At 36.0% G+C, this 23,685-nt stretch overlaps 1 protein-coding gene across 4 annotated transcripts in view; it reads left to right on the top strand.

The window, feature by feature from the left end:
• Positions 1–23,685, top strand: part of FGF14 (fibroblast growth factor 14) — a 381,757-nt gene that overhangs the window by 290,026 nt on the left and 68,046 nt on the right. For all 4 annotated transcript variants that reach the window (XM_058042839.1, XM_058042853.1, XM_058042861.1 and 1 more), the window contains one exon: positions 6,287–6,390. In XM_058042839.1, coding sequence (XP_057898822.1) covers positions 6,287–6,390 — 104 coding nt within the window. The remainder of the gene's footprint in view (positions 1–6,286; positions 6,391–23,685) is intronic.

Below are 23,685 nucleotides of genomic sequence, written 5' to 3' on the forward strand. Positions count from 1 at the left end.
AATTAATGTGCTTGCCAGGAAGGCCTACAGTCTGCATCTGAAATTTTGTTGGTATATATATATCAACCTTATCTGAAAAGATTTACCCATTTGGTATATTTATTATTGTATGAGTATGTGTTTGTTTCTTTTGTGCTGCCAGTCTTAGTTTTTTCACTTTCCACTTTGTTACTTTTCATTTCCTGTTGAACTTTTTTTTTCCCACTGCTTTTTTTTTTTTATTGCAGCATATGTTGGCTTTACTTCTCTTTCACTTTAAAACAATAATTTTCTCATGGGTAGAATTTCTAGTGTTTTGATATTTTATTTTTTTGAGCTCCTTAGCATGATAATTTCTGTCTGAGGCTTACAAGTGAATAACTTCTGGCAGCTGCCCAAGGGAGAAGATCCTGTTTCTGACTGTGTTGCTTGCAGGCTGCCCATTTAATGTGCCCAGAGGGCGACGGGATGGAGACGTATCAGCTGTCTGTAGAACTGATAGAATGCTTACCTGGATAGCGAGGATGACTTCCATTCAAAGTGTGTTTCACAAAAAGAAGGAAATACAGACTGCCAAAGGGTGTGCATCTCTGCCAGCCTTCCACCTGCCTTCTGACTATTCAGTGTCCCTGAAGAGAGCCCACTGAGTAACTGGGTGTCAGAGAAGCCAGAGGGAGCGAGGAGAGAGGGAGAGAAAAAAGATGCAGTTTCTTTTTTGTCTTCAGCAAGGAAACTGTTTGAAGCTTAGTCATGCTGCTACTTTTTGTGCTGTTGCCATGTATTCTATGTCAAGCAATTAGAGAAGTACTTGGAGTTAAAATTCCCTCAAGTGCCTATATAATTTTGTACTCATTTTACATGTATGTCAGTAAACATAACTTTACACCCTTTTGTAGTCACAGTGTTACAGCAAGGTAGCTCAAACTAAGATTAAAATTTGCTTCTATCTGAAGTCAAAATGAGTTGTACCAGCTGCTTTAATCAGCTGCTCATTGTCCCAGTTTGAGTAAAGGCCAGAGACTGCAGAGAGAGGTGACAAGATTTTTAGTGTATCACTGTGTGCAAAAACTTGCATGAAAAAGGAAGGAAGATTGATGTGCAATTGCATGAATGTACTTTTCCCGCTCATGTTGATGGCCATGACATTAGAACTCAACATAAACAAACAGGTTTCAGTTCATTGTTGTAACTTCTTTTTATAACTTTTCCGAGATAAAGATGTTTCATGAAACAATTGTAATTAATGCACCTATTGGTTAATGGTGCTGAGTTTCCTCAAATCACTTCCCTAAATTAAGGTTGTTAGCCTAACAATCTTGTGTGTACAGTCTGTGCACAATCTGTATTTTTTTTTTTTTTTGCCCCAGTCTCAGTGATATCTTGTTTTAGCTGTTTGGTTTTGTTTTTTGTTTTAATTTAATTTCTCTAATACCTTTCAGTTTCTGGTTTGCTTATGTGTCTTGCTTGCAGCAAAAGCAGGAGTGGCTGTGGTTAAAGCTGTAGCTTTGGTTACTGAGGTTCTACTCAGTGTAGCTGTCACACTCACTCTCATGTTCCTGGACTTTACAGGTGCAAATACAGCTTGCTTCACTGGCCTCATCATTATTAATTAGGAAAAACAAGGTCCTGCACAGAAATCATAAAGAGATAGAAACGATTTCCATATGTGCTTGTAGTAACAAGCATTACATTCTCCTCCTGTCCTCCCCACCTAAACCAGCTCAGTTTTAGGCTTTTGTCTATCTTCAAAGTTTTGTCTCGTGAATGAAGGGTAGGTTTAGCAGGAAGACTATTTAATTCGAGAAACAGACAGTTACAACTTTTTAATTTCTGAGGTTGAAACCCTGAATGTTTCAGGTGTATAGCTTTTTTAAATTCACCTAGAGTGTATCTCAGCCAATGACCACTGAAAAAATGCAACGCAAATGAGGATACTTTCCTTTACAGTTGACAGACCTGATTGTAATGCTCAAATGTTGCATTTTGTATCCCTTATGAAATTACAGTTGTTTTATAACATTTTTATAATATTCTCTGATTAAAACAACATTATTACCTATTGGTAGTCATATTTAATATACTGATAAATGAAAAAGTGAATATTATCCAAGAACATCTTACTTGGTTGTGCTGTGCACATCTTTCATTATGCTGCAATATGCTTTAGTTCCTTTGTGGTGCTTGGTACCTGGTAGAGTTGCTCTTCAAGGAATCCTGCAACCATTTAGCATTCCTTTATTTTCATCTTTTAATGCATACTTCTATTTATATCTTCCAAATTGAATGTGGAAGCATTAACTTTTTAATGTCTTTACAGAATACCTACCATTATCACATTTTGGTTTGAAGGTACTCATAAAATAACCTTTACAGCACCCTTGTAAGGTAAAGGAGATAATTAGATAGAAATAAAGCCCATAAAGATTAGGAAAAAACCACCTGCAGTGCTGTTAAATTTGGATTAATGAATGTTAATTTTGGATTACTGCACAGAAATATCTGCAGCCTGATGCTTGCAGTGCTTTTTACTGAAGTTTGTCTTCAAAGAATTATGCAGGCATTTACTCATCTATTTACATCACTTCTAGGAGTTAGGTAAGCCTGTTTCTCCCACTGGGATAATCTTAGTGTGACAGGTAAATGTTCAGTCATACTCAAAAAAAAAAGTTTTAATTATGTCTTCTGTAAGACTGGGCAGCTAGAATTGGTTTGCTCCATAAGAAATGGATGGACAAATCTCTAAGCACCAAACTCCTTGCAGTCATTGCCAATCTAAAAGATGTTTTGATGGAGTTGTCATTTTTGCCTGTGGGCCTGCAGGTGAAAATAAATTGAAGAAGTAGTTGCCTTGATCTGATTGGAGATTTGGTACTGTGGAAAGTTTTGTTAACTGCCACAAGGGCAGTGTGCACGCAGAAGAGGCTGCAAGTTCAGAACTCTTAAACAGTCAGTCTGTAACAAGATTCCTGAGAAAAACAGTGATCTGTAATAGCAATTTTCTTGCAGCTACAGGTAAATTGTACCTAAATAGACTTCCACAAGTATATGTAAATATCTGATTTCAAGCATTTCAGATTTCAAGTTAATGGACTGTGTTGGTATAACATAAAAGAAGGAAAGAGTTATTACGGGGGTTTTGTGTTTTGCTCAAGAAAGGAGAGATTGCTTATTGAAAAAGTGGACTCAAACTTTTGCTAAAACTTTTTGAGGACTAGAATCCAACTCAGATTTGGAGTTCCTGCAAGTGTCCTCCATGAAACCTAAACAAGTAACCCTTTTTCATGGCAGTTGTTCCTGCTAACTGTCCCCATCCCCATTTTCTGATATTTTGTGGTGGGAGTAGGCTTGCAGGCTTAGGAAAAGGCAGAGAACCCAAATGCTTTATAGCTGTCGTTTAGATAGAGCACAAAGCAAAGCTAAGGGAGTGTGCACTCTTAGCACTGACAAGGAGAAAGGGTTTTACTTGCACCATTTCTGCCAATAAGTTCCCTTCTCTTCCCTGATGCTCTCATGTCCTACTTACATGTGGAATTGCCAGGCTTTCTACCAAAACATGCAGCATGGGAACACTGAGCACCAGTTGGGGGCTGTCCACCCTCTCAACCCATCTATAGAGTCACTGAACTGGCTTTAGGCACATAAAGATGTTCAGGGACCTCACTCCCCAGGTTTTGGTTTCAGATAATTTTCTTAAAGAGAGAAGGAAGCAGGGGACATGGCTCCTTTTAGCAACCCCCTCAGATAAGAACATATGTTTGGCTGTGCAGAACTGGAATGCCAGCAGACTATAGAAGGCTTTCTGCTTTTCTCAGAGCAGGTTTTTACTAGAGTGAGGTATGCCACAGGTGAATCCTAGGTATGTTTGAAATGTGTAATTGAATGCAAAAGTCTTGCTCAGTGAAGAGTACTGCCCAGTCAGGCTCTGGAGGAAATTGAATTACTTTTGGCCTGCTTCAAAGTGCATTAAAGCACATGCTGTGCCTTCCTGGTGCACGTTTTGCTGTCCCCGGTATGAAACACGTTGCTGAACATTTGTCAATCAATAGCTGAATGTAGACTGGCCTCCCTAGTTTTCCTCAAGTCTGGAGGATTTTGTGAAGCTTATTGAATATTCTGACTGTGCAAAATTGCAGCATTTCAGGCCACACTCTAAAATTTTAAGGGTTTAGACTAATTACAGGATCTCTGAAAATCTCCAATTAAAATTTGGTGGCGGTAAAAGATGCATTCCATTCCTTCCGCAGTGCTTTCTGAATTCACCAGCAACTATAAGCCACTTCAGTATCTTTATAGGCTGCACAAAACACTGATGTGTTACAGGCCTGTAATTCTTGTTCAGTGGTGGTTGGATTTTTTTTCTAGCTTTGGTGCTTTATTTTTATTTGTAATATGGTATATAATATTTACATTTCAGAATATTTGACTGAACCACTATGACCGAATTATTTTTCATTAACTGACTTCTCATGGCTGACTTGTCTTTTGTGTTCACCTCTTTTCTTTATATAAGTATTGTTTGTTTTTCCTTCCTTGTGTCCCTTCAATTGTTTCTTCAGTCCCTTTAGCATGGTTCGCTCCTGCAATTTCTTTTTTCTAGGAAAAAATCCAAACTCAATTGCCATCTGATACTTTGTTTTACTGTGACAGACTCTCCCTCCACAACACACAACAGTGATTTTTCTGGTTTTGACATTGTTTCATTTGAGGATAATGAAATGGATGGTCAATGAGGAGTTTATAACTAATTTTTGACTTCCAAATTACATTGAACTAAAAGCCCTTAAGCCATGCAGTCTTTAGCCTATATGCTCTTGGGATATCTTTTCTGCGAGTGCCATATTTTATTGCTTTACATTTATTAAAGAGGGAACCTTATCTGTACCAATTTATTTTTTTTTTTTTTTTTGTGAAGAGCACTGTAATATCCTATCATAATGGAGAAATTTGGAAATAACAGAAATTAAAATTAATTTGTGCTAATTCTTGTAATCTCTTTTATTTTCTTTGTAAACCTGCCAATTTTTTTCAGTTCTTCTAGAGCTCTTTTCAATATATTTTTCTTTCTACCGCTCTAAGAAGAACTCTGCTACAATTCCTAGCTTTAAACCGGCTTTGTGTATTCCTAAAATTATCTGATGTTACACATTAGTTTTTTGCATGACAATGCCAAAGGAAAGGTGTCTCTTTTTTTATACGTCTATATTTCTAGTAGTCTACCTATGCTTTTTTTTCTCAATTGTAAAGACGTGGTCATATTCATCATAAACAAACTGGATGGATTTTTGTTCTTTGACCAAGCAGGAATTTTCACACCTTGAGAAATGTATTTATCCACTGCAATTAAATGATCTTTTTTCTCTGGTTTGGGCTTTAGCTATGGCATTCTGATTACAGATAGCCTCATTCAGTACATTTTTTGGTCACACCTATGGATGTCCTTCTTAAATTTTGAGGAATTCACTGTAGGTGTTACTGTGTTCCTGACACTTGGTAGAAACATTGTCCCCACTCCATATGTTGGATACACAGGTTGTGCTTTTGGTTTTCATCCAAGGACTTGGGAGTCCCGGGCTTATCCACAGTGGAAAAAACATTTAGCATAAACTCTGTCTCATCCTGGTCTTTTCTTCCAAAACTGATGTGTGATTTGCATCTAATTTTCTAGCATGAGTCAGTAAATGTAACATAGGTGTGTGCTGGCATAAGTTTTAGAAGAATTTGTTCATGCCACCTACTTACACAACTTGTGTTTTTCTGTGGTGAGGCTGGTAAACTCCCACTCTTCACACTGGTCTTTTTTCAGACAGTGGCTGTTTGGATTACTACAGAGGTATAGAGTATTTCTAGGGTATTTGTTATTAGTTGCTTTTCTGATTATTTTCTAATTATTACCCCAAGTTCTGTATTCTCTTCAATAACATTTATTCCCACTTAGAATCAAGCACATATTTCAGTGCTTTTATGAACTATGGTAATCATCTGTCATTGCCTGACACCATTTGGTACCACTTGTATCAAATATAACTTGTATCAAATATTCAAAAAAGAAAAAAAAAATTTGAAACCACAGATCCTTTGACATCAGTCTTTGATGAGGGCACCTTTTAGTTGAAAACCGTAAAAATGCCCAGGAAAATAAAGAGCTACTTGCCAGAATCAAAGAAGAAAGATTTTCTGAGTTAGTCTAATTTTAAAAACATAAAAAAATTATGCAGAACTATTTTTCTTTCTTTTCTGCTAATTATGTTTATTAGACAATTGTATTAACTGTAGCATATTTATGTCTGAACGTGTGTTTTCTTCACAGCTTTATTCAACCTTATACCAGTGGGACTTCGAGTTGTCGCTATCCAGGGTGTAAAGACTGGGTTGTATATAGCCCTAAATGGAGAAGGTTTCCTCTACACATCAGTAAGTACCTTGCTGGACTCTGTTTAGGAGGCACAGCTGAAGCTGAAGTCTACACAGGAATGAGATGGGTGTCCACTTTTAAGAAGTTCTGCAATGTCTGTGTATGTTGCACACACCATGCTTGTGCCTAGCATTATTTGTAAATGGGACACAGTAGAAATTACTGTGTACTACATATGAAAGTCTGAATGTTAGCAATCCCAAAAAAGCACACCATAGAGCTCTTTTCCTGGCAGGCTTTCATAGTAGAGTGCCATATACCACAGAGATTATAATTTTCATTTCAGTTCTTCAAAATTTTTAAGTAAGGACCTAAAATTATTTTCTTAGAGTCTTGTTGATCAGAATCCAAAAAACACTCTAACCATTATTTTTGTTGATAAGATTTATGAGTACAACTTCCATCTAAAAGGTTATTAACAGCCTTACGGTTTGTCACAATCATCTTGTAACTGTATGCTTAGCATCACTGATTTTTTGATATCAGATACAAGGAGGGACTATTACCTCTGTAGAATGATCAAAGTTTAAAAAAAGTCTTTTTGAGTCACAAAGAAGACTGCTGGATAAAGTGACCAGAAAGACCTCAGATTGTCTATGGTATTTCAAATGATTTGATGCTAATCACTCAGTGTGTTGTGAATATAAAATTCCTTAGTTTTGTTTAAATTTAGGGTCTTAACTTCCTTTGAAGGGTGGACAGCCTTTAATGTGAACAGGCAGTTCTGTCAGGTATTAACAAGGTGGCTTAAAGGATTTTTCACTACTGTATTTTTATTGACATCTATGGTAAATTTATTTACATAGCGCTTTTTCCATTTTTTGCGTCAAATAGTTCTTAATTCCCAACTGAGTTACAATACACTGCTTTGTTTTCAATGTCCGTTGAAAGGAAATTGGAAAGATTAAGTTTCTGATGCCCTGAGGGAAAGTATTCTGTTTGTTTCAAACACACAATTGTCTTGCAAAAGCTAATTAGTAAGAAAAAATGGAACTAATCTTGAATGCCAATGTCAAGACAAAGAGAAAATTCCTCCTCACAAAATGCCTGCTGGAAACTCAAGCAGTACTGTCTACCTTCTTTTTACATCTGTTCAAAATAAAAATTCTATCACAGGAAAACATGCAATATTTGCTATCAAAAGGAAGAAAACTTGAGGAAAAAAACTTAGTGATGTTAGAGAAAACAAATTACTGACTTTCTAGTACCATCACATTGTGGGGGAAGGTAATTTCTGGATCATGGCATGAAGAGCATTTTTTTTTATGTGTTGGCACAGTGAAGAGTACATTCTTGCCCAACACTGTTCCTGAAGTGCATTCTCAGTCCCCCAGAAAGAAATATAAATTTCAGAAGATGTGCTGTTTCCTCATGGTTAATTTTGCAGGGGGACCACACTTGTACAAAGTAGGCACTGTTTTTATGTATTATTCTGGAAATGATTCAAGTTAAATGAAGTTAAGTGAGGCAAGGATTGTTTTTCTAATGTACTGCTTACTCTTCCTTGTGCAGAGAATGAAAGATGAGTGGCCCATTAAATTACAAATTGACACATTATAAAACACAGTGGAAGACTTTGTTATGTCTATGAAAATATTTTCAACTTAAACTTTTTTCAAGAAGAAAAAAAAATAACATTTGATCAAAAATTTAAAGGTATTGATTTCCAAACATCAGTGCTGTAATACAGGTTTGTTTGTTTCATATAATGTATTGACAACACTGGAAATACATTTTTGTCTCAGCAATTGCCTGCTTTCACCTTAAAGCAATATTTATATTTGAATATAAAATGACAAAGCAACAGAGAGAAATCTGTCTTCTCCTGAGGATCAAGATGAAGAAATAGTGTATGCAGAAAATTCACCATTTGCAGAAGAATTGTTTTAACCAATCACTTTCTATTACTGTTTTGGTGAACTTTTTGACTCTTTCACATCTGTGTATCTGTTGCATCTGAATGCAGAAGTTCTGTATTACATGTTACATATTTTTCCCTTGGCTATTTAGGAGAGAATGGGAGAAAAAAGTTTTCTAAGTTTCATATGCCAACTGCCATCACTGAAAAAGTTGCTGCATAATGGGCATGTTAGTTAAAATGTACATATATTTATATTTATTAGCAATTGCTTATAAAGTTTTGGAAAAAAGTAATCATGCCTTGTAGACTAAGTAGCATTTTCAGTCTAAGTTGAGACTGAAGTTCTGTATAGCCCTCCTATGCTTGGTGTCCCTTCTTCCCATCACACTCGTATTCACAGGATATGAAAGCTGCATCTTGTGAGAATACCCTACATGTTGCTGCCTCGCTTCAGAGACTGAAAGCCCCAGCTCAATTATTTTTATCATAAGGTTCACGTCACATTGACTAATTAAGCAGCAGCACTGACAGCAAAGGTATTATGTGTGAAGCTGCTGTGTGTGCTGTGTGAAGAAAATGAAGGTACAGTGACCGACTAGTTTTACAAAAAGATTGTCAGATGAAAATTTACATTGTTTCTCGCCTTTTTTTAAATCCTTTTTTTAATGGTTGTTTACATCACTTTGAGAGTCAATAATTTTTTCCCCTTTATTCTGCTATATTTAAAATTTATTCAACTGTTTCTCAGAATAAAAACTAGAAAAATGTGCAGAAATTCATAGAAGAGTGCTATGTCAGTATTTCTTGGAACAGAAACAGGAGGACAGCAAATTGTGTAGGAAGATCAGTCTCAAGAGCTTTTCATACCTATTTTGCCTGCTGCAGCACTTGAGATTCGTATTCTGTCCTTTGTGAATTGATTGAGCCAGAGTCTCTAACATACATTATCAAAGTCTTGTCAAATAAAGGAGAAGAAGAATCTTTGGAGTTCGACAGGATTTTGCAAAATTCCTGAGAGAAATTTTCCAATTTTTTTCCAAAATCATAACCTGTTTTTTTCCTCTGGATTTAATTTTCTTATTGTAATACCATAAATAATTATTTTCTGTCATATGAAATATGAGAACAAGAGCCTTTTCATGTTGTGCTCTTGCTTGTTCTTTTAAGGGTTAACTCACTTAAAGGCTATCCATTAAACTCACCTATTTTGAAGGTTTGGATTGCTGTGTCCAACTTTATTTCTCAGTGTGTGTATATTTACATACACACACATTTATATCTGTATATTGAATGTATCTAGCCATAAATAGGATATATTTACCTACTGGTAGCTTTCCAGTTCTATATGTATGTTAGTGAGCGATGAGAATCATTAAAGTGAGTTGACATTAATTTTAGATGGCTTAATGAACTGTGAATAATTTAATATTTATGACTGACTAAATAACTGTGAAAGCTAGTTGGAAAATCTGGATTTTTCCACAAAGAGCCATCTCAGTTACTAGCAAGATTTTTGAAGTTGTAGTTATGGACTTCATATGCTAAAGTCAAAAATTATGCCTTATTCCTTTCTTCCTTTTGGAAGGGTGAGCAAGGTGAGGTTTCATTTTCAGATTTTGTCTTGTGAAAATCAAAAGCAATGAAACTGACTCCATGCACTTAAAAAGAGAGCACAGCTGCAGGGATTCTCCATGGGGAACAGGTATTGCCTGCAGCAAGAAGATGGCAGTGCAGTGCTTGGCAGAAGCTTTTGTTGGGTTTGATGTTAATTTTGATCAACTCCCTTTGCAAGTGGTTCATTAGTTCAGCTTCCAGGGGGCTGCAGGTTTTGTTTTGCTTCTAGGATTTCCTGCTATCTTAGCAGGATAAATTCAGAGGTAAAACTTATAAAATGTTAGTCCATTTTATGATTCCTATTTTCCTGTGATGAGGATATGAGAGCCCTCTGGGTTTACATCAATGGATTTTTCTCCAGAATTATTTGATACATCTGGGAGTGTTTGGAAGGGCTACTGGTTCCCTTTATTATCATAGGAGCAGTTTGTCACTGTACTATCTGTCTTTGGTAGGTATCAGAGTAAAAGAAAAGGGAAAATTCGAAATGTCGACAAGGAAAAGTCCTGTCTAGAACATCATAACCTGCTTCTGTTTTCTTCTTTGTGTTTCCTGTTTCACCATTTCTTCTGCAAATTTTCTGAGACCAGAGATGTGAACTAAAGCAGAGAGGAAAGAGTACACCTGTGATATTGTCCAGCAGCAGATATCAAAGTCATAGGAATTCAGTGCATGGTTTCTTAGTAAGACTGATGCTTTAAAAGATGACTGAGCCTGCAAGGTCAGGTCTGGCCTCCCTGGTCCCCTCTTCCACCATTGCTTACTGTGGCTCCAGAGGTCCTCTTCTGGGCATGGGGTAGTGGGAACCTCACTGGAAGGATGTAGAAAGTACTGGAGAGGTTTTACCAACTTTTTGTAGAGTATTTTAGAATTAGGAATGTTGCACTACTCACTTAACAGAATAATCTTTTGTGAGGTGCGGGTTTGTTTTTTTGATCTGCCGCAGTACACAGTGTTGAGGGTGTTGGAAGGGTGTTGGTTGGGGCAGCGTTTCTGTTGCAGTAAGATATCAGTCTGTGTCACAGCCTTCATGAAAGAGAGAGAACATCAATATCTGTTGCTGAGCAGTGTATTTGTTCTATCGCTCCGGCAACTCTCACCTGAAAAAAAAGCCTTTGAGGATTTCTCCTGACATTTCAGCGGCTTCCCAATGCTGCTATTTCTGCCACTTCTTTAAGCCCACATAATTGACCTCTCTGAGGAGAACAAAATTCAGCCTCAAGGAAGAACATAGGAGCACCTTCAGTGAAGCCTGGAAAAGAGTGAGAACTGAAGTAGTCTGTATTTCTACTATTCAATTCAAAGTCAAATGAAAAATAAATTTTGTCTAGCTTTTCATAGAGCCTTTATGCTTCGGAATAGCTAAGCTTATCATGTGCAGTACTTTGAAGGTTCAAATGTGCATAAAACCTTATAATAAACAAAGCAGAAGACAAAACCAAAGAGGAAATATGATGTTTTAAAATTTTAATTTTTTACAAGAATAATCAAAAATGGGTTCATGTTGACATCAGGATAACGTTGTTACAACAGTAGTTGACCTACGGTTTGGTCATTCTCCACCTTTGGATCATTCTACACCTTGCAAAGTATTGTAGGAATAGCCGGCAATATATCTGTTTATAGAAAAAGTAACAAATAAAGCTTGCTCTGTGAAAAGATGTAGACTTTTATTTCTAGTGGTCAAAAGTATACTAAATATCAGAAAAGGGTAAAACTCACTGCTCTTGAGGTATCTGTAGTTTTGTAAATGCAAGCACATCAGAGTGGAGTGTCTCATAATATTGTGATCAATAGAGAACATTATTTTCTTTCTTATGTCAGACTTATGCTTTAGGGTCTCAACCTGCTCCCACACATTTATCTTCCAGCACAGACTTTACTAAAAAAAGGGTAGGACCTTATTTCACTTGTCATTATCTGTATCATGGAAGTATTGTGGCTCACTTTGGAAAGAGGAAAATGGGTATTTTTAATTTTTTGAAACCACAGCTCCTGGTAATGACTTTTGAAAACTGATTATGTGATATTTTTAAGAGAGTAAAGGCAAGACCTTATACAAAATCCCTTATTTCAAGGGCTTACCACTGAACGGCTTCCTTACATATCTATAACATTTTTTACATTTCTAGTTATTTTTTATTCAATTTGGGATCAGTTAGAAAGTGACCCATATTTATTTTGTATGGAAAAATGTTTTTTTGAAAGGGATGCAGCATGTTTCAGGGCTGTGTTCCTCTGTAAACTGGGCTGCATCTCTCAAAAGGTAAACAAGTTCAGCATGTTCCAGCAGTTGAAATACACTGACAGGGAGGAGGAAAACATCTGCATGATTTATGCTTATTTATATCTGGTTTTGGAGGAGGATAATTTGTCTCTCAGGTTGCCTCCCAAAAATAAATACAGAGAATTGCTAATGAATGTATTTATTCTATGGTAGCATTTAAGCCACAACTGATAACAGCTCTGCTATATTGTACAAAAGAGTGTCAAATGTCCCTGCTGCAGCATGCAGTACAAAAGGGGTACAAAATACATACTAAGTCCATGACTTTTCTTTACTGGGTTAGGTTTTCAGCACATTTTTGATTGAATGTGCTGAAGCCAATGCTTTCACACACAAGATAAGGTAAAAAAGGAGGTATGCAGATGCACCTGAGAGTTTGATAAGGTAGGAGAGAAGTGAGAAGGGAAGAAATGAATGGAAGGAGGCAGACATGAGGAGACTGTGATAAGAAGGGATATAAGAAAGTGGATAAAAAGCACAGTGGAGCAGAACAGTATTGCAGAAAACCTTATAATGATATCGTCATTGTAGAAATGTTTAGGATGATATCACTATTGTTCAAGTCTCATGCTTATGTTGATTATGACCTGAGTTTTTCATACCCACAAATGGCTACTATTTGAACTACTGTTCATAAACTATTTGTTTAATGAAAAGTGCCACTTTGAATACATAAGGATACAGTATTTTAGTGTGGCTTCTTACTCTATGGCTGTAGTTTCCTCCTGGAATTTAAATATTTTACTGGGGGTAATAACAGAACTTGGCTCAAAACTTGCAGCTCTGTTTCTTGCCACTTAAACCAAATATTTATATCCTGATTGTTTCATTAATGTCTACAGTATCCAGGATCTAGTTGAATTTTTATCAGTAAAAACAGTTTCATATTTGCTTTAATAATTAATTTTCCTTTCTCATGTATATTTCTCCTATCCCTGTGCAAAAAATCACTTACTATATGTGTTCTCTCTCCCTGGAATGTATATAAATGCCCCAAGAATAACAGTTGCACTTCCACCTTCGCAAAGTTTGAACGATCACAGGGTCTGCAGCTGCAGCTGGATATTTTTAAATAATTGTATGACAAGGAATAGTAGCTGTAGGTAGGTATGCTAAAATGAGGTAATCTAATCTCATGCTTCAGGAAGTAGGATGACTGCCACAGGGTCTGAGAGGAATGCTTTCCCCAGTGTGCAGCATCATATAGTGCAGTTGCTCTGGAGGAGGTTTGTCTCTGAGCTGTTGTGCAATGGTCACAGCTGAAGGCTGAGCCAGGCTTGATGGACCAGCAGCTTAATCAAGTCTGTCAAATTTCTGCTTCTGGCAATTCTGTCTCTCATGGTAACATCCCTGTATTTTTGGCCAATGTTTGTTTTGTTGCATAAATGCAACTACACTATTCTGGATGTTTCTTTATTCTCTGCTTTGTTGCTCTTAGGAATTTGGGGTTGTCAATAATCCTAAATTTTGAATTCATCTCACTCTCTATTGTATACCACTCTTGCCTTCTGTTGACTTACTTCCTTTCTAATTGTCACTTCCCAACCAAACAGGATGACATTTGAAATTTCTAATTTTCTATTCATTACTGTTTAATCTTACTCATTCATTGCATCCAAGCAAGGAGGGAGGCTACCAAGGACTTGGAATCTCTCAAATTTTAGACAATTATCAAAAACAAGTTTCCAAAACAAAATCCTACTACTTCTTTCCTTAATGGTTAATGGATATTGAAAATGTTAAAGACAATTTTGGGAGGATTTTATGGTAAGTTGAAATCCATTTCATAAGTGGGGTTCTTACCACGACTTCCTATTGCATTGTCAAGAGGTATAGATAAGAAAAAGCTCAACTTTCTGTGGAGTAGAACACTTAGACACATGTGGTGCTATCACTTCTGTAACTGCATAGTTAATGCATCTTCTGTTGTTCAGAGCTATTTCCAAAATGTATGTGTCTAGATAGAAAGATAGATGAACAGAAAATAACTGAGAGCTTTTAGATATTTAGTCTATTTTCAAAAAAATATTTCTGTTTGTCTGAAGAATTGCTTCAGTCAGATGCTGAAGCAAAAATTTGCTTTCATTATGTGAGAAAAACAATCCACATTAACGTGCAGAAATGAAATAGTGAAATGCGTATTTTTTCATTTTTTAAAAATTTCTCTAAAAATTTTAAATACCTTTAGAAAAATATTCAGGTTATATCTGATAATATCAAGATAAAAGAATGGTATTTATCTAGGTAATTAAAGAAGTATATGCAAGCATCCTATAATTTCAGAGAACTTTCTAAGGTACCCCTCATATCCTATAATGAGATGGTGTGGGCACAAGTATCTGTGTATTAAATTATCATCTTATCTTTACAACATAATTCTGTATCATCTGTATCATCATTCTGTGTGGTCCTTATGATTAGAATTCAAAAGAAGGATGATATATTAAAAATGTTATTGTAGTGTGCAACTCTACAACAGGGTTTTGTATGAAAGATAGAGTTTTGTAAATATCAGATGTTGACAAAAGCCATAGATGCATTTGATGACTGATTTATATACAATATCCATTACATTTTTGTAACAGGTTTCTTATTATTCTGGATTTTTTTAAGAGTCTTCTTTCACATTGCCATCATACACATTTATTTTATTGTTGTGGTGTATTCATTTTTTCATTTGAACAGGTAAATGTGTAGCTAAACCTAGTGATAAATTTATATCCCCTGTAATCTTCCTGTATGCCCTGTGAAAAAAACTGGGATGTTTCTGTTTCTAAGGCAGCTTTAGCCATGGGCTGGATCTTGTGAGCAAGCTTGGCCATCTGGGTAGGCCCACAGAAATGCTGATTCTGCATGTCCTGACTAATGACCCCTTACCTTGGCCTCCCACATGTTGGCAGAGCTTGTTAATCTGGGACCTGCCCAAGGGTGTTCACAGTCCCCTCTCTTGGGGACAGGGCTGCTCCCACCACCTTTCCCCGTGGGATTTTCTGTGGCCAGGGACAATTTCTTGTGTGCAGCCTTGCAGGACCTATAGACAGTGTGTGGGCGAATATGTCCCCAGAAAAGGCTGGGGTTGCCCCTGAGGCCTTCCTGGGGAACTTAGCTTCAGAAATGAGAACTATGGACCACATTTTGTTTCCCTTTTGGTAAATTTGTGACTATTTGTCGATTACAGTTCATTTACAATGTAAATAAGTTTGCTAAATATTTGTGTCTATAGAAAACTGAGTAGGAAAGCAAGCATCCAGCAACTTGTACATAGCTAGCTAACATCAAGTCTAGATTTCCCTCTTGGTTTGTCAAATTCCTCAATCTTCTCCTTTACCTGCTGGCAGCTTTCCCTTACAGTATTCCTTGATGTATTCTCGTAGATAGTGCATGATCTTATATGCTCATATACTCATTTAGACAAATATCATAGATCTTCATTCCCGTACAGGGCCAGGAGTTGAATAGGGTATGACTCTTTCCTGCCTTCTCCTCTTTCCCTCATTTGGGACACCATTCAGTCAGAGGCAGCTTTAGGTGAAAACAGACATCCCAAAGGAAAGTTTGAGGTTCATTCTTGTTGCTTGACCAGGACCTACTTGTGGCACAGCATCAGAATAACTCCTAGCAATCGTGGAACCTTTTCTGTCCACAGCTTAGTGTAATTCAAAATTCCAATTTTAAATTTCTAAAATACTGCCTAAATATTGAAGGGATCTGAAATTTTTAGGAGTACCAAGTGTTTGTCTAGTTCTGATGCTAATTACAGTTGCTGATCTCATAGGTATCAGGGTTGGCATAGCAGAACATTTTCAGAAATCCCTCTTGGAAGGTTTAAACTGGTGAGTTTGTTGTGCAGTGCTTATTCAGCATATCCTATTCACTGCCAGCTGAGAAGCTCTTTAGAGTGATTCTTGTTGATTTGACAAGGATTCTTTTTTTTAGCAGACTACAAATACAGCCTTGGGGACATATTTGCTCTCCCTGCGGGTGTCTCACAGGGAATCGTAAATCTGAAGAAAAATCAGCAGTAAAACCTGAATTTTACTGCAGCAAAAAACATTGGAGGAAGGATGAGCATACAAGTCACCCCATTGTGTTTGAATTCAGATATGACTCTTCTCTACATTGTCTTCTCCTGATATATTTGTCACTAAACATTTTGTAATAAAAAGTGACATGATGCCACTACCTGGAAAACCATGAATACCTGGGCTTAAGAGACAGTACAAGGTAGGAAAACCTTGTACTTTGAGTAAGTGGGAAAAAAACCTAAAGGCTTAATTCCTTCTTTTTCTTTCTTTTTCCAGTAGCATGTCATGTTATGGAAGGCTTTGGCTTATTAACAGACTGATAAGACTTTTTAGCATTACCAGACATTTACATGGTATTACTTAATATTTAGTATAATTGTGTCTGCAAAACTGAAACAATGTTTCAACATGAAGATTAAATTCCAGTACTTTGTGACTCCGCAGATGTACAGAGCTAAAGACCCAAAGTTTTCCACAAAAGAGATGTGATTGCCTAATTCACCATGGAATTGTTTACTTATTGCAGAATTGCCTAACAGCTGATGAATTTCAAAAAGATAGAGAAAGGGTTTTATACCACAGGCACAAAACAAAATATAGCCAACATTTCAGAAGCATAATATGTTCTCTTTTTCATGTCCCTCTTGGCCACCATGTGACTTCCGTGTTGTGACTAATGTCCCCTAAGCAGTTATACCCTTTCACATTGCTGTTCAGTACTTAAAACTTAGCACAGCCCAGGTCATCAGGAAAGAGAATAATATTATGAAAAGATCTTAAAAGCAGCTTTGATGCTGTTAGGAATAGGTAGAAGTATAAGATTTTTTAAAGTCTATTTCCCAAGGAATACTATTTCTCTCCCCAGTGTTATGTATTACTGGATGAACATGGGTTTATTTAAAAAAAATGAACAAAAAATATAAGGGTTTAATTTTTATAAAATTTTAAATAAAAAGAAGACGTACCTGTGATTAACTACATCCCAAAATTCATTTTGGTATCTTTTTCTTTACTCTAGGATGGGTTTGGACGTTCCCTGCCAAGGGAAGTGCAAAATACATGTTGGTGTGATAATGAGAGAATAGTCAAGTCAGACTAAGAGTAAAGTATAATTAATACAGAACCAACTGGAAGCACAATCTCTGTAGAGTTACTTTTGTTTTTACAATGGAATAGAATAACTTTTAGATTTGGTAGAAATTTTTCCATTTGCTCCTGTGGGGTCTGAAGCTATTGGTCTATGCTTCAGTAGGTACTGGAAGGATTTGTGTAAGTAAGCATCGTTCTCTTTGAGCTTCTTGAATGGAATATATCAGGGAGAATTCCTTCATTTCATTCATTATGATATCTGACAAATGCTGATATCTATGTTACACTAACAAATGCTCTTAGTAGAACTCCATTTTTAATTTCAACCTGCTTTCAACCTTGTACTTTCCTCTTCTCCTCCCCCATCCCTTTTTTCTCTGGAGAACTTCTCTTAAGGGTTAGGGTACCATAGGAAGATGCAGCATTTAATATTCTATTTCAACATTTAGTTATTCTTGAGGAGGACTGAGTTGACTATTTTCTTCTTGACATTTGAAGATCAGGAGTATGCCCTTGTCTCTTCATTTTCAAGTATCTATTGGCACCAGCAGGAAAGGAGATGAAGGAATCAGCCTTTCAGGCATTGAAAGTGACAACTTCAGGAAGCATCAGCTGAGGCGATTCTATCACCCATTTAGCATTCATCTGACTATTGAAGGTGGCTGAAGAATAGCATTTGAAAACAGAATAGAAGATAAAATTGGTATTTCCCTTAATACTTACAGAACATTCACTGTCATCTTTGACAAGTATCAGTGTTCTGCCTGGTTCTCAGAACTGTGAAAGTCACTTTTCTTCACTTGACACAATTAGAGTAGAAGATAGGTCAACTGATTTTTTTTTTTATTTTCAGGGATTATCATGCGGAGGTGGCTACTCTATAGATGGAATATGAGGAATAGTGAGGTAGTATCTAAAGTACTTTGTCCAACTCACAGCTTTGAATGTGCAAGTATGACATTGAGAAAGGAGGAGACGGGAAAGGATTAGGATTAGGTGATCCACAGGTGGATTATATTAGGTTCACTTCAAACTCTGCCAATCATGTGAAAACAGTCTCACTAGTGAATATTGTCAGGAACTAGCCGTGGTATACATAACCTCACTTGAAATTGTTGGAATTACCCTAATAGGAAGTGCAGGGACATGGGCCATGTTAGAGACAGACAAGATGCAGCATTCCCACTAAATGACATTTTATTCTAGCAGATCAAAGATTTTATTAGTTATGATGAGGCATGCTCAGTTTTATTTGTTTGTAGATACATCAAACTCAGAAATATAGCATGGAGTTCCTCAATCCTGGTCCTAAAATCTGCACTATAACCTTGTTATCCTCATGACTTTCACAGACTCATTTTTGTGTGAGCCTGTAGTGGTAGAAACTTCATTAAAAGATTTGAACAATAAAACACTACTCATGGAAATATAAAGAAAATGCTGATTAGTTGTTTAACTGAAAAGTAAAAAAATAACTCCACAAGTTAGCTGTTAACGTAGAGATTGCTGATGTAAAGGAATTGTAACACTCTAGGCGTTCAAGGTATTAAATAGAAATTAAAACTACTTTGAAAGAGATTCTCTAAATTCATTGAGGACATTATTTTTTAATAAAGTAAATAATCCAAAAATGCAGAAAACAGAAACAAGTACTCAACCAAATTTTCAAGATTTTTAGGAATGGAGATAATGCTGAAATCTTCCCATAATTTTTTGTAAAAGTTCTAGATAATAAAAAAAAGAGCTTCGTAAATACAAGTTCATTTAAAAAGGCTCTTATCTTTTATATGCATGAAGGGGTGTGTTAGTACTAAGTCATATTTTTTTTGAAAGAGATGGACTTCAGAGGTTCTGTAAATAGGTTTTTCATATGTAATTTTTTTTTCTAAGAAGACGAAACAACTTCCTTTTCTTCACTTTCTTCACTTTGTCAAAACAAGAAATGCTGGAAAATGCCTGCATCTATTTTCTTTCTTTTTTTGTCAAGTCCTATTTGTTAAAGCAGTGCTATACTGTTTTTCCTTTGTCTCTGAATGGAAGAAGGAATTTTATCTGGCACTTCATGGCCTGATGCTTTTTCTAAGGGTTTCTGGCTCAGTTCCTGTCACTGGTAAACAGCAGGGTGTTCTCTCTATGCTTAAGATTGTTGGTAGTATCTTTCTGTTAATGTCAATTTGGTACCACTCTGTGATTGGAGAGACCTGGAAAGCCAGTTCTTCTGGAGAAGTCCTTAGTAAGGTAGCATACTGTTTTTTATTCCAAAATAAATATCTACTTTCATCTGTAAAAAGACAATCAAATAAATAGATTCATTTCTTTATTCTATTGTATGTATTGTATGTATTTATTCTAATGTATTGTATTCTATTTATATATTCCATTGTATGACCTGCTAAAAAAAAAAAAAAAAAGCAAATATTTTAATTAACACCTTTTTTTTGTCACATTCCATTCTAAACATCAGTTTTGAATATGATAGGAAGGCAGGCTTTTTTAGGACAGATTATTAAAATTATAATCCTATATTGCGCTTATAAAGGAGTATGCTGAGGATTTCTCACACACTTCTGCAGTTTCCATGCTTTTGGGTAGCCTCAGTGAGGAGGGAGCTCTGTTGCTTCCGTGAGTGAAACCAGAGCCTTAACAGTGCCAACAAATGCCCATAATGTCATAGTGACAGTAACTTCTTTTATTTCTGTTTCCGTCTGGTGATCCCAAAAAATTGGACATGCAGAAATGAATGTAGCTTTGTTACCCCTATGTGTGCTGTACAAGAATGCCAGTAAGTTGTCTTGTCTTCCTGTTAAAAAATAATAAAATTTCCAAAGCTGTTTAATTGAGAACATTGACCATGGTAACAGAAACATATATTAAGTGTTAATTATGAAGCAGAGATTTGAGATATGTGAATATGTAACAGTAGAAGCTAGTCTGCACACAGCTTCTAGATCTTTCTCTAGAGTGTTTCTGTCCAGGCTCTGACAAAGTTAGGAAGCAGGTGTCTGAATTTCCCATTGCTTTCTTGATTTTGAAAGTCATAATAAATTCGACATAGAACCATAGCATGTGGTTTGAATGTAGTCCCAAAGCCTTCTCTCATATGGGAAATATCTACAGAAATATTGACAGATTCAAATGACCTGGGGTAACTCCATAGTCAAATGAATTCAACAAAACTGTGAAATTATTTCTGCTGCAAGCCTGATGTAGTCTGCAGTGTGGAATACTCTGATTTCTGCCACTAAACCATGGAAAAATTGCATTGTTCATCCACATGCTGTCTCCAGAAATGTGTCTTCAGTAGATTCAGTAAAAGTCCTATCTTTTTATGATTTTAACAAAATGGTGAACAGTGGCAGAACAGTGAGAAAACATTTTTTCATACAGTTTGTTTGATGGGGGCTAAAACATCATGTTCAAAGCAGTTGTCTAAAAGTGAGCTTTTTGTCTTCTCTTTTTTATTTGCTAGTTCTGATAGCTATTTCTTCCCTCAAGCCTGCTTTGTTAGCTAACTGGATTACCTGAACCCAAAGACTAAGTTGTCATTTCTTCCAGAGGACTTTTATATTGAGCCACCTTATCACTATGCAGATAAAACAACTTCCACAACCTGATCTGGCTCATTTGGTCTTGACCATGGATATCTCCTGGCTATGCTGTAGGTGAAGACAAATCAGGGCCATGTACAGCTTTTGGTATTTTCTACTGAATCTTGGAAAAGTTTCCCTAAATAGGACTCTCTTTTAGTTTGCCAGGTGCAACTTCTTCAGTGGAGAGTAGTAAAAAAAGCAATATTGAACAGATCAAACATAACTCATCATTTCAGATGTCAGATTTAGCATACACATTGCATTATACATAATGATTTCAAAATCACATCATTTAAAAATATAAAATCCATATTTCATGGGTAGGAATTAAGTGAAATGAAATGAGATGAAAAGCATTCTGGGCCACATTCTGTTAAAGCTTCTTTGGACTTGGCGCTTACTCCTTGATAGCATCAAAGGTAATTTGAAACGTAAATAATGCTTAGAAAAATAGCTATGCTTTTATTCAGACCTCTGTACTTAATTCAGTGACATAACTTGCAAAGTTTTTATATTTGAGAGGTGTTACATCAATAAAATTGAACAGGCTTCTTTCTTTTTGATGAGATGTACTTAGTAGTTTCTCTTTCATCTTAAAAGTAATGTAATAATGAAATATTTAAGGTGTCAACTTAAAGGATGCTTTCATTTCCTCATCTTTATATTAAAATGGCTCTATAACTAATCTGTGCAATAAAGCTAATAAAACAAAAAATATTATCTTAGAATCAAACTACCATTTTTTCTAAGATACTGAAAAAAATAAGTGACATCTATAGCTAGGTGTTAGTGTGGCATTGCAAGGGACCTGTCCTCTCTTGTCAGAACTTCTGGCCCTGGGGAGCTTCTTATATCTCCTTGAATGCTTTACTTAAGTGTAGTCCACCATGTACACAGTGTATTATATGCATTTCACTTTGGGCTTCCAGAAAGCATCTCAACATTACTTATTTGAATCCTCTTTTAATCATTTCTCCTTTCTGTATTTTCAAATGCTGTATGTCCGGGGATATGAAACTATTTTATGTCACTCCTTTTACTTCAAAGAACAGCTCTAGAGGTTTAACTAATTTTATGTTGAAAAATCGTATCTTCTAGTCGTCTAGAAGACACTAAAATGTCCTAAAATTGCCTGGTAGTCAAAGTACTAATAAGATATTAAAATCCAACTTATGCTTTTTGCCATAAAAAACAGGAGCATTGAGGAGCAAAGGGGAGTGTAGGACTCCTATAGGGGTGGTTTCTTTTTTTTTTTCTTTTGGTCCCTAACTTGCTTAACAAATTTCTAAAAAGGTAATGAAATCAGAAATACCCATTAAGTTTTGGGGTTTTTTTGTTGTTTTTTTAAGTCAATGTTAGAGCCTAATTAACAGCCCTTTATTGTGAAGAAAATCCACTCTGCAGTATTCCTGCAGTTAAAATACTCAATGCAATGGAGTATTAGGCTCGAACAATATTCCTGAGGGGGTTAAAGTCAGTGAGTATTGTGCAAAACCCAGCTATGAAAGATTTTTCAAGAAAAGTGTATGCGTAACATAGCATCCAATTTTCTACTTTTGTTCCTTAGGACTACTGCTTCCTTTCTGAAGGGAAATGGAGTACACATGAGCAGTGGCTAAACTTTGAAACCATAAGAATGGCAGAGCCAAAGATAAATGCAGTCTTCTGTAACAGAATTTTTTATAAACAAGCATATATATATATATATATATATATATATATATAATAATCATTTTCATTGCTGTTCAAAGAAACACCATTGTAACAGTGGTCAGGGAAAAGAAAAATACCTTTCTGAGAGAATGCCTTCAGGATATACTGTACCACCTAGAAAGTTGTATGATGCTGGCTGGCTACCTTAGTAAAAAACCTTAATAAAAAAATACCTTAACCAAAAACAATACTTTAATGCAAGTTTTCCAGTTGACTTGGAAATGTAAGATGGTAATGAGAATTTATTTTTCTAACACCCAGCTCAGAGTGGCTCTTCAAGACAATTACCAGGAGAAGGTGAGAAGCAGACTAGTGCATCTGAAAGCTCATATATGTATACAAAATAGAAATTGCTGCAGAGATTGCTTTGAAATGAGAACTACCTATGAATAAAAAGATCATAGAAACAAATGTTACTGGAGGTAAATGATGTGAAAATGTGTGACTAAATATATACCTTATTTTTCCTGTTGAAATTGTGAATTTTACCTGCAGAATACAGGTTTGTTATGTAAACTTAAATGCTATCTATAGCATCAATAGAAGTCATATTAGTCTGTAATATAGCTTTTCCTTTGTTTTCCCCTTTCTCTTTACATACTTTTGAAAAATATTTTCCATGGTATTGCTTTCTTAGATGTGCTTTCAGCTTAACCTTTTTTAATGTAGAAATTAATCAATTTAAAAAAAGTTTTTCTAATGTAAATCCCTAGAAAATGTTGCATCATGTGTTCATGGTATTTGAAGGTCTGCTTTAGAGCACTAAAAAAAAATTAGTAGAAACTTTTAAAAAATTTTGGTGCTATAAGGTTTGGGTTAATTTCCTTTAATACTTTCATTTTAATGTGACACATGATAATAAGTTAAAAATTGTTACAAATTGTAGAACAAATGGCAACAAGGATATGAAGTGGCCTTTGGACTCTAAGGCACATGGTGTGGCTCTTCAGGACAGTCCTGTGAGATGCCCACAGTTAGATCCCAGCAATGCCTGTGGGTCTCCTCCAAATTAGGATTTTCTATGATTCTCTGATTCTGTGTGGGCCAGTGGTGAACTCTATCAGAGAGGGAACTTAACTCATGCTCCAAAAATCAGAACATGCCCCCGCTGTGCT

Source organism: Melospiza georgiana, chromosome 2 (assembly GCF_028018845.1).
Source record: "Melospiza georgiana isolate bMelGeo1 chromosome 2, bMelGeo1.pri, whole genome shotgun sequence".
Classification (NCBI taxonomy): domain Eukaryota; kingdom Metazoa; phylum Chordata; class Aves; order Passeriformes; family Passerellidae; genus Melospiza; species Melospiza georgiana.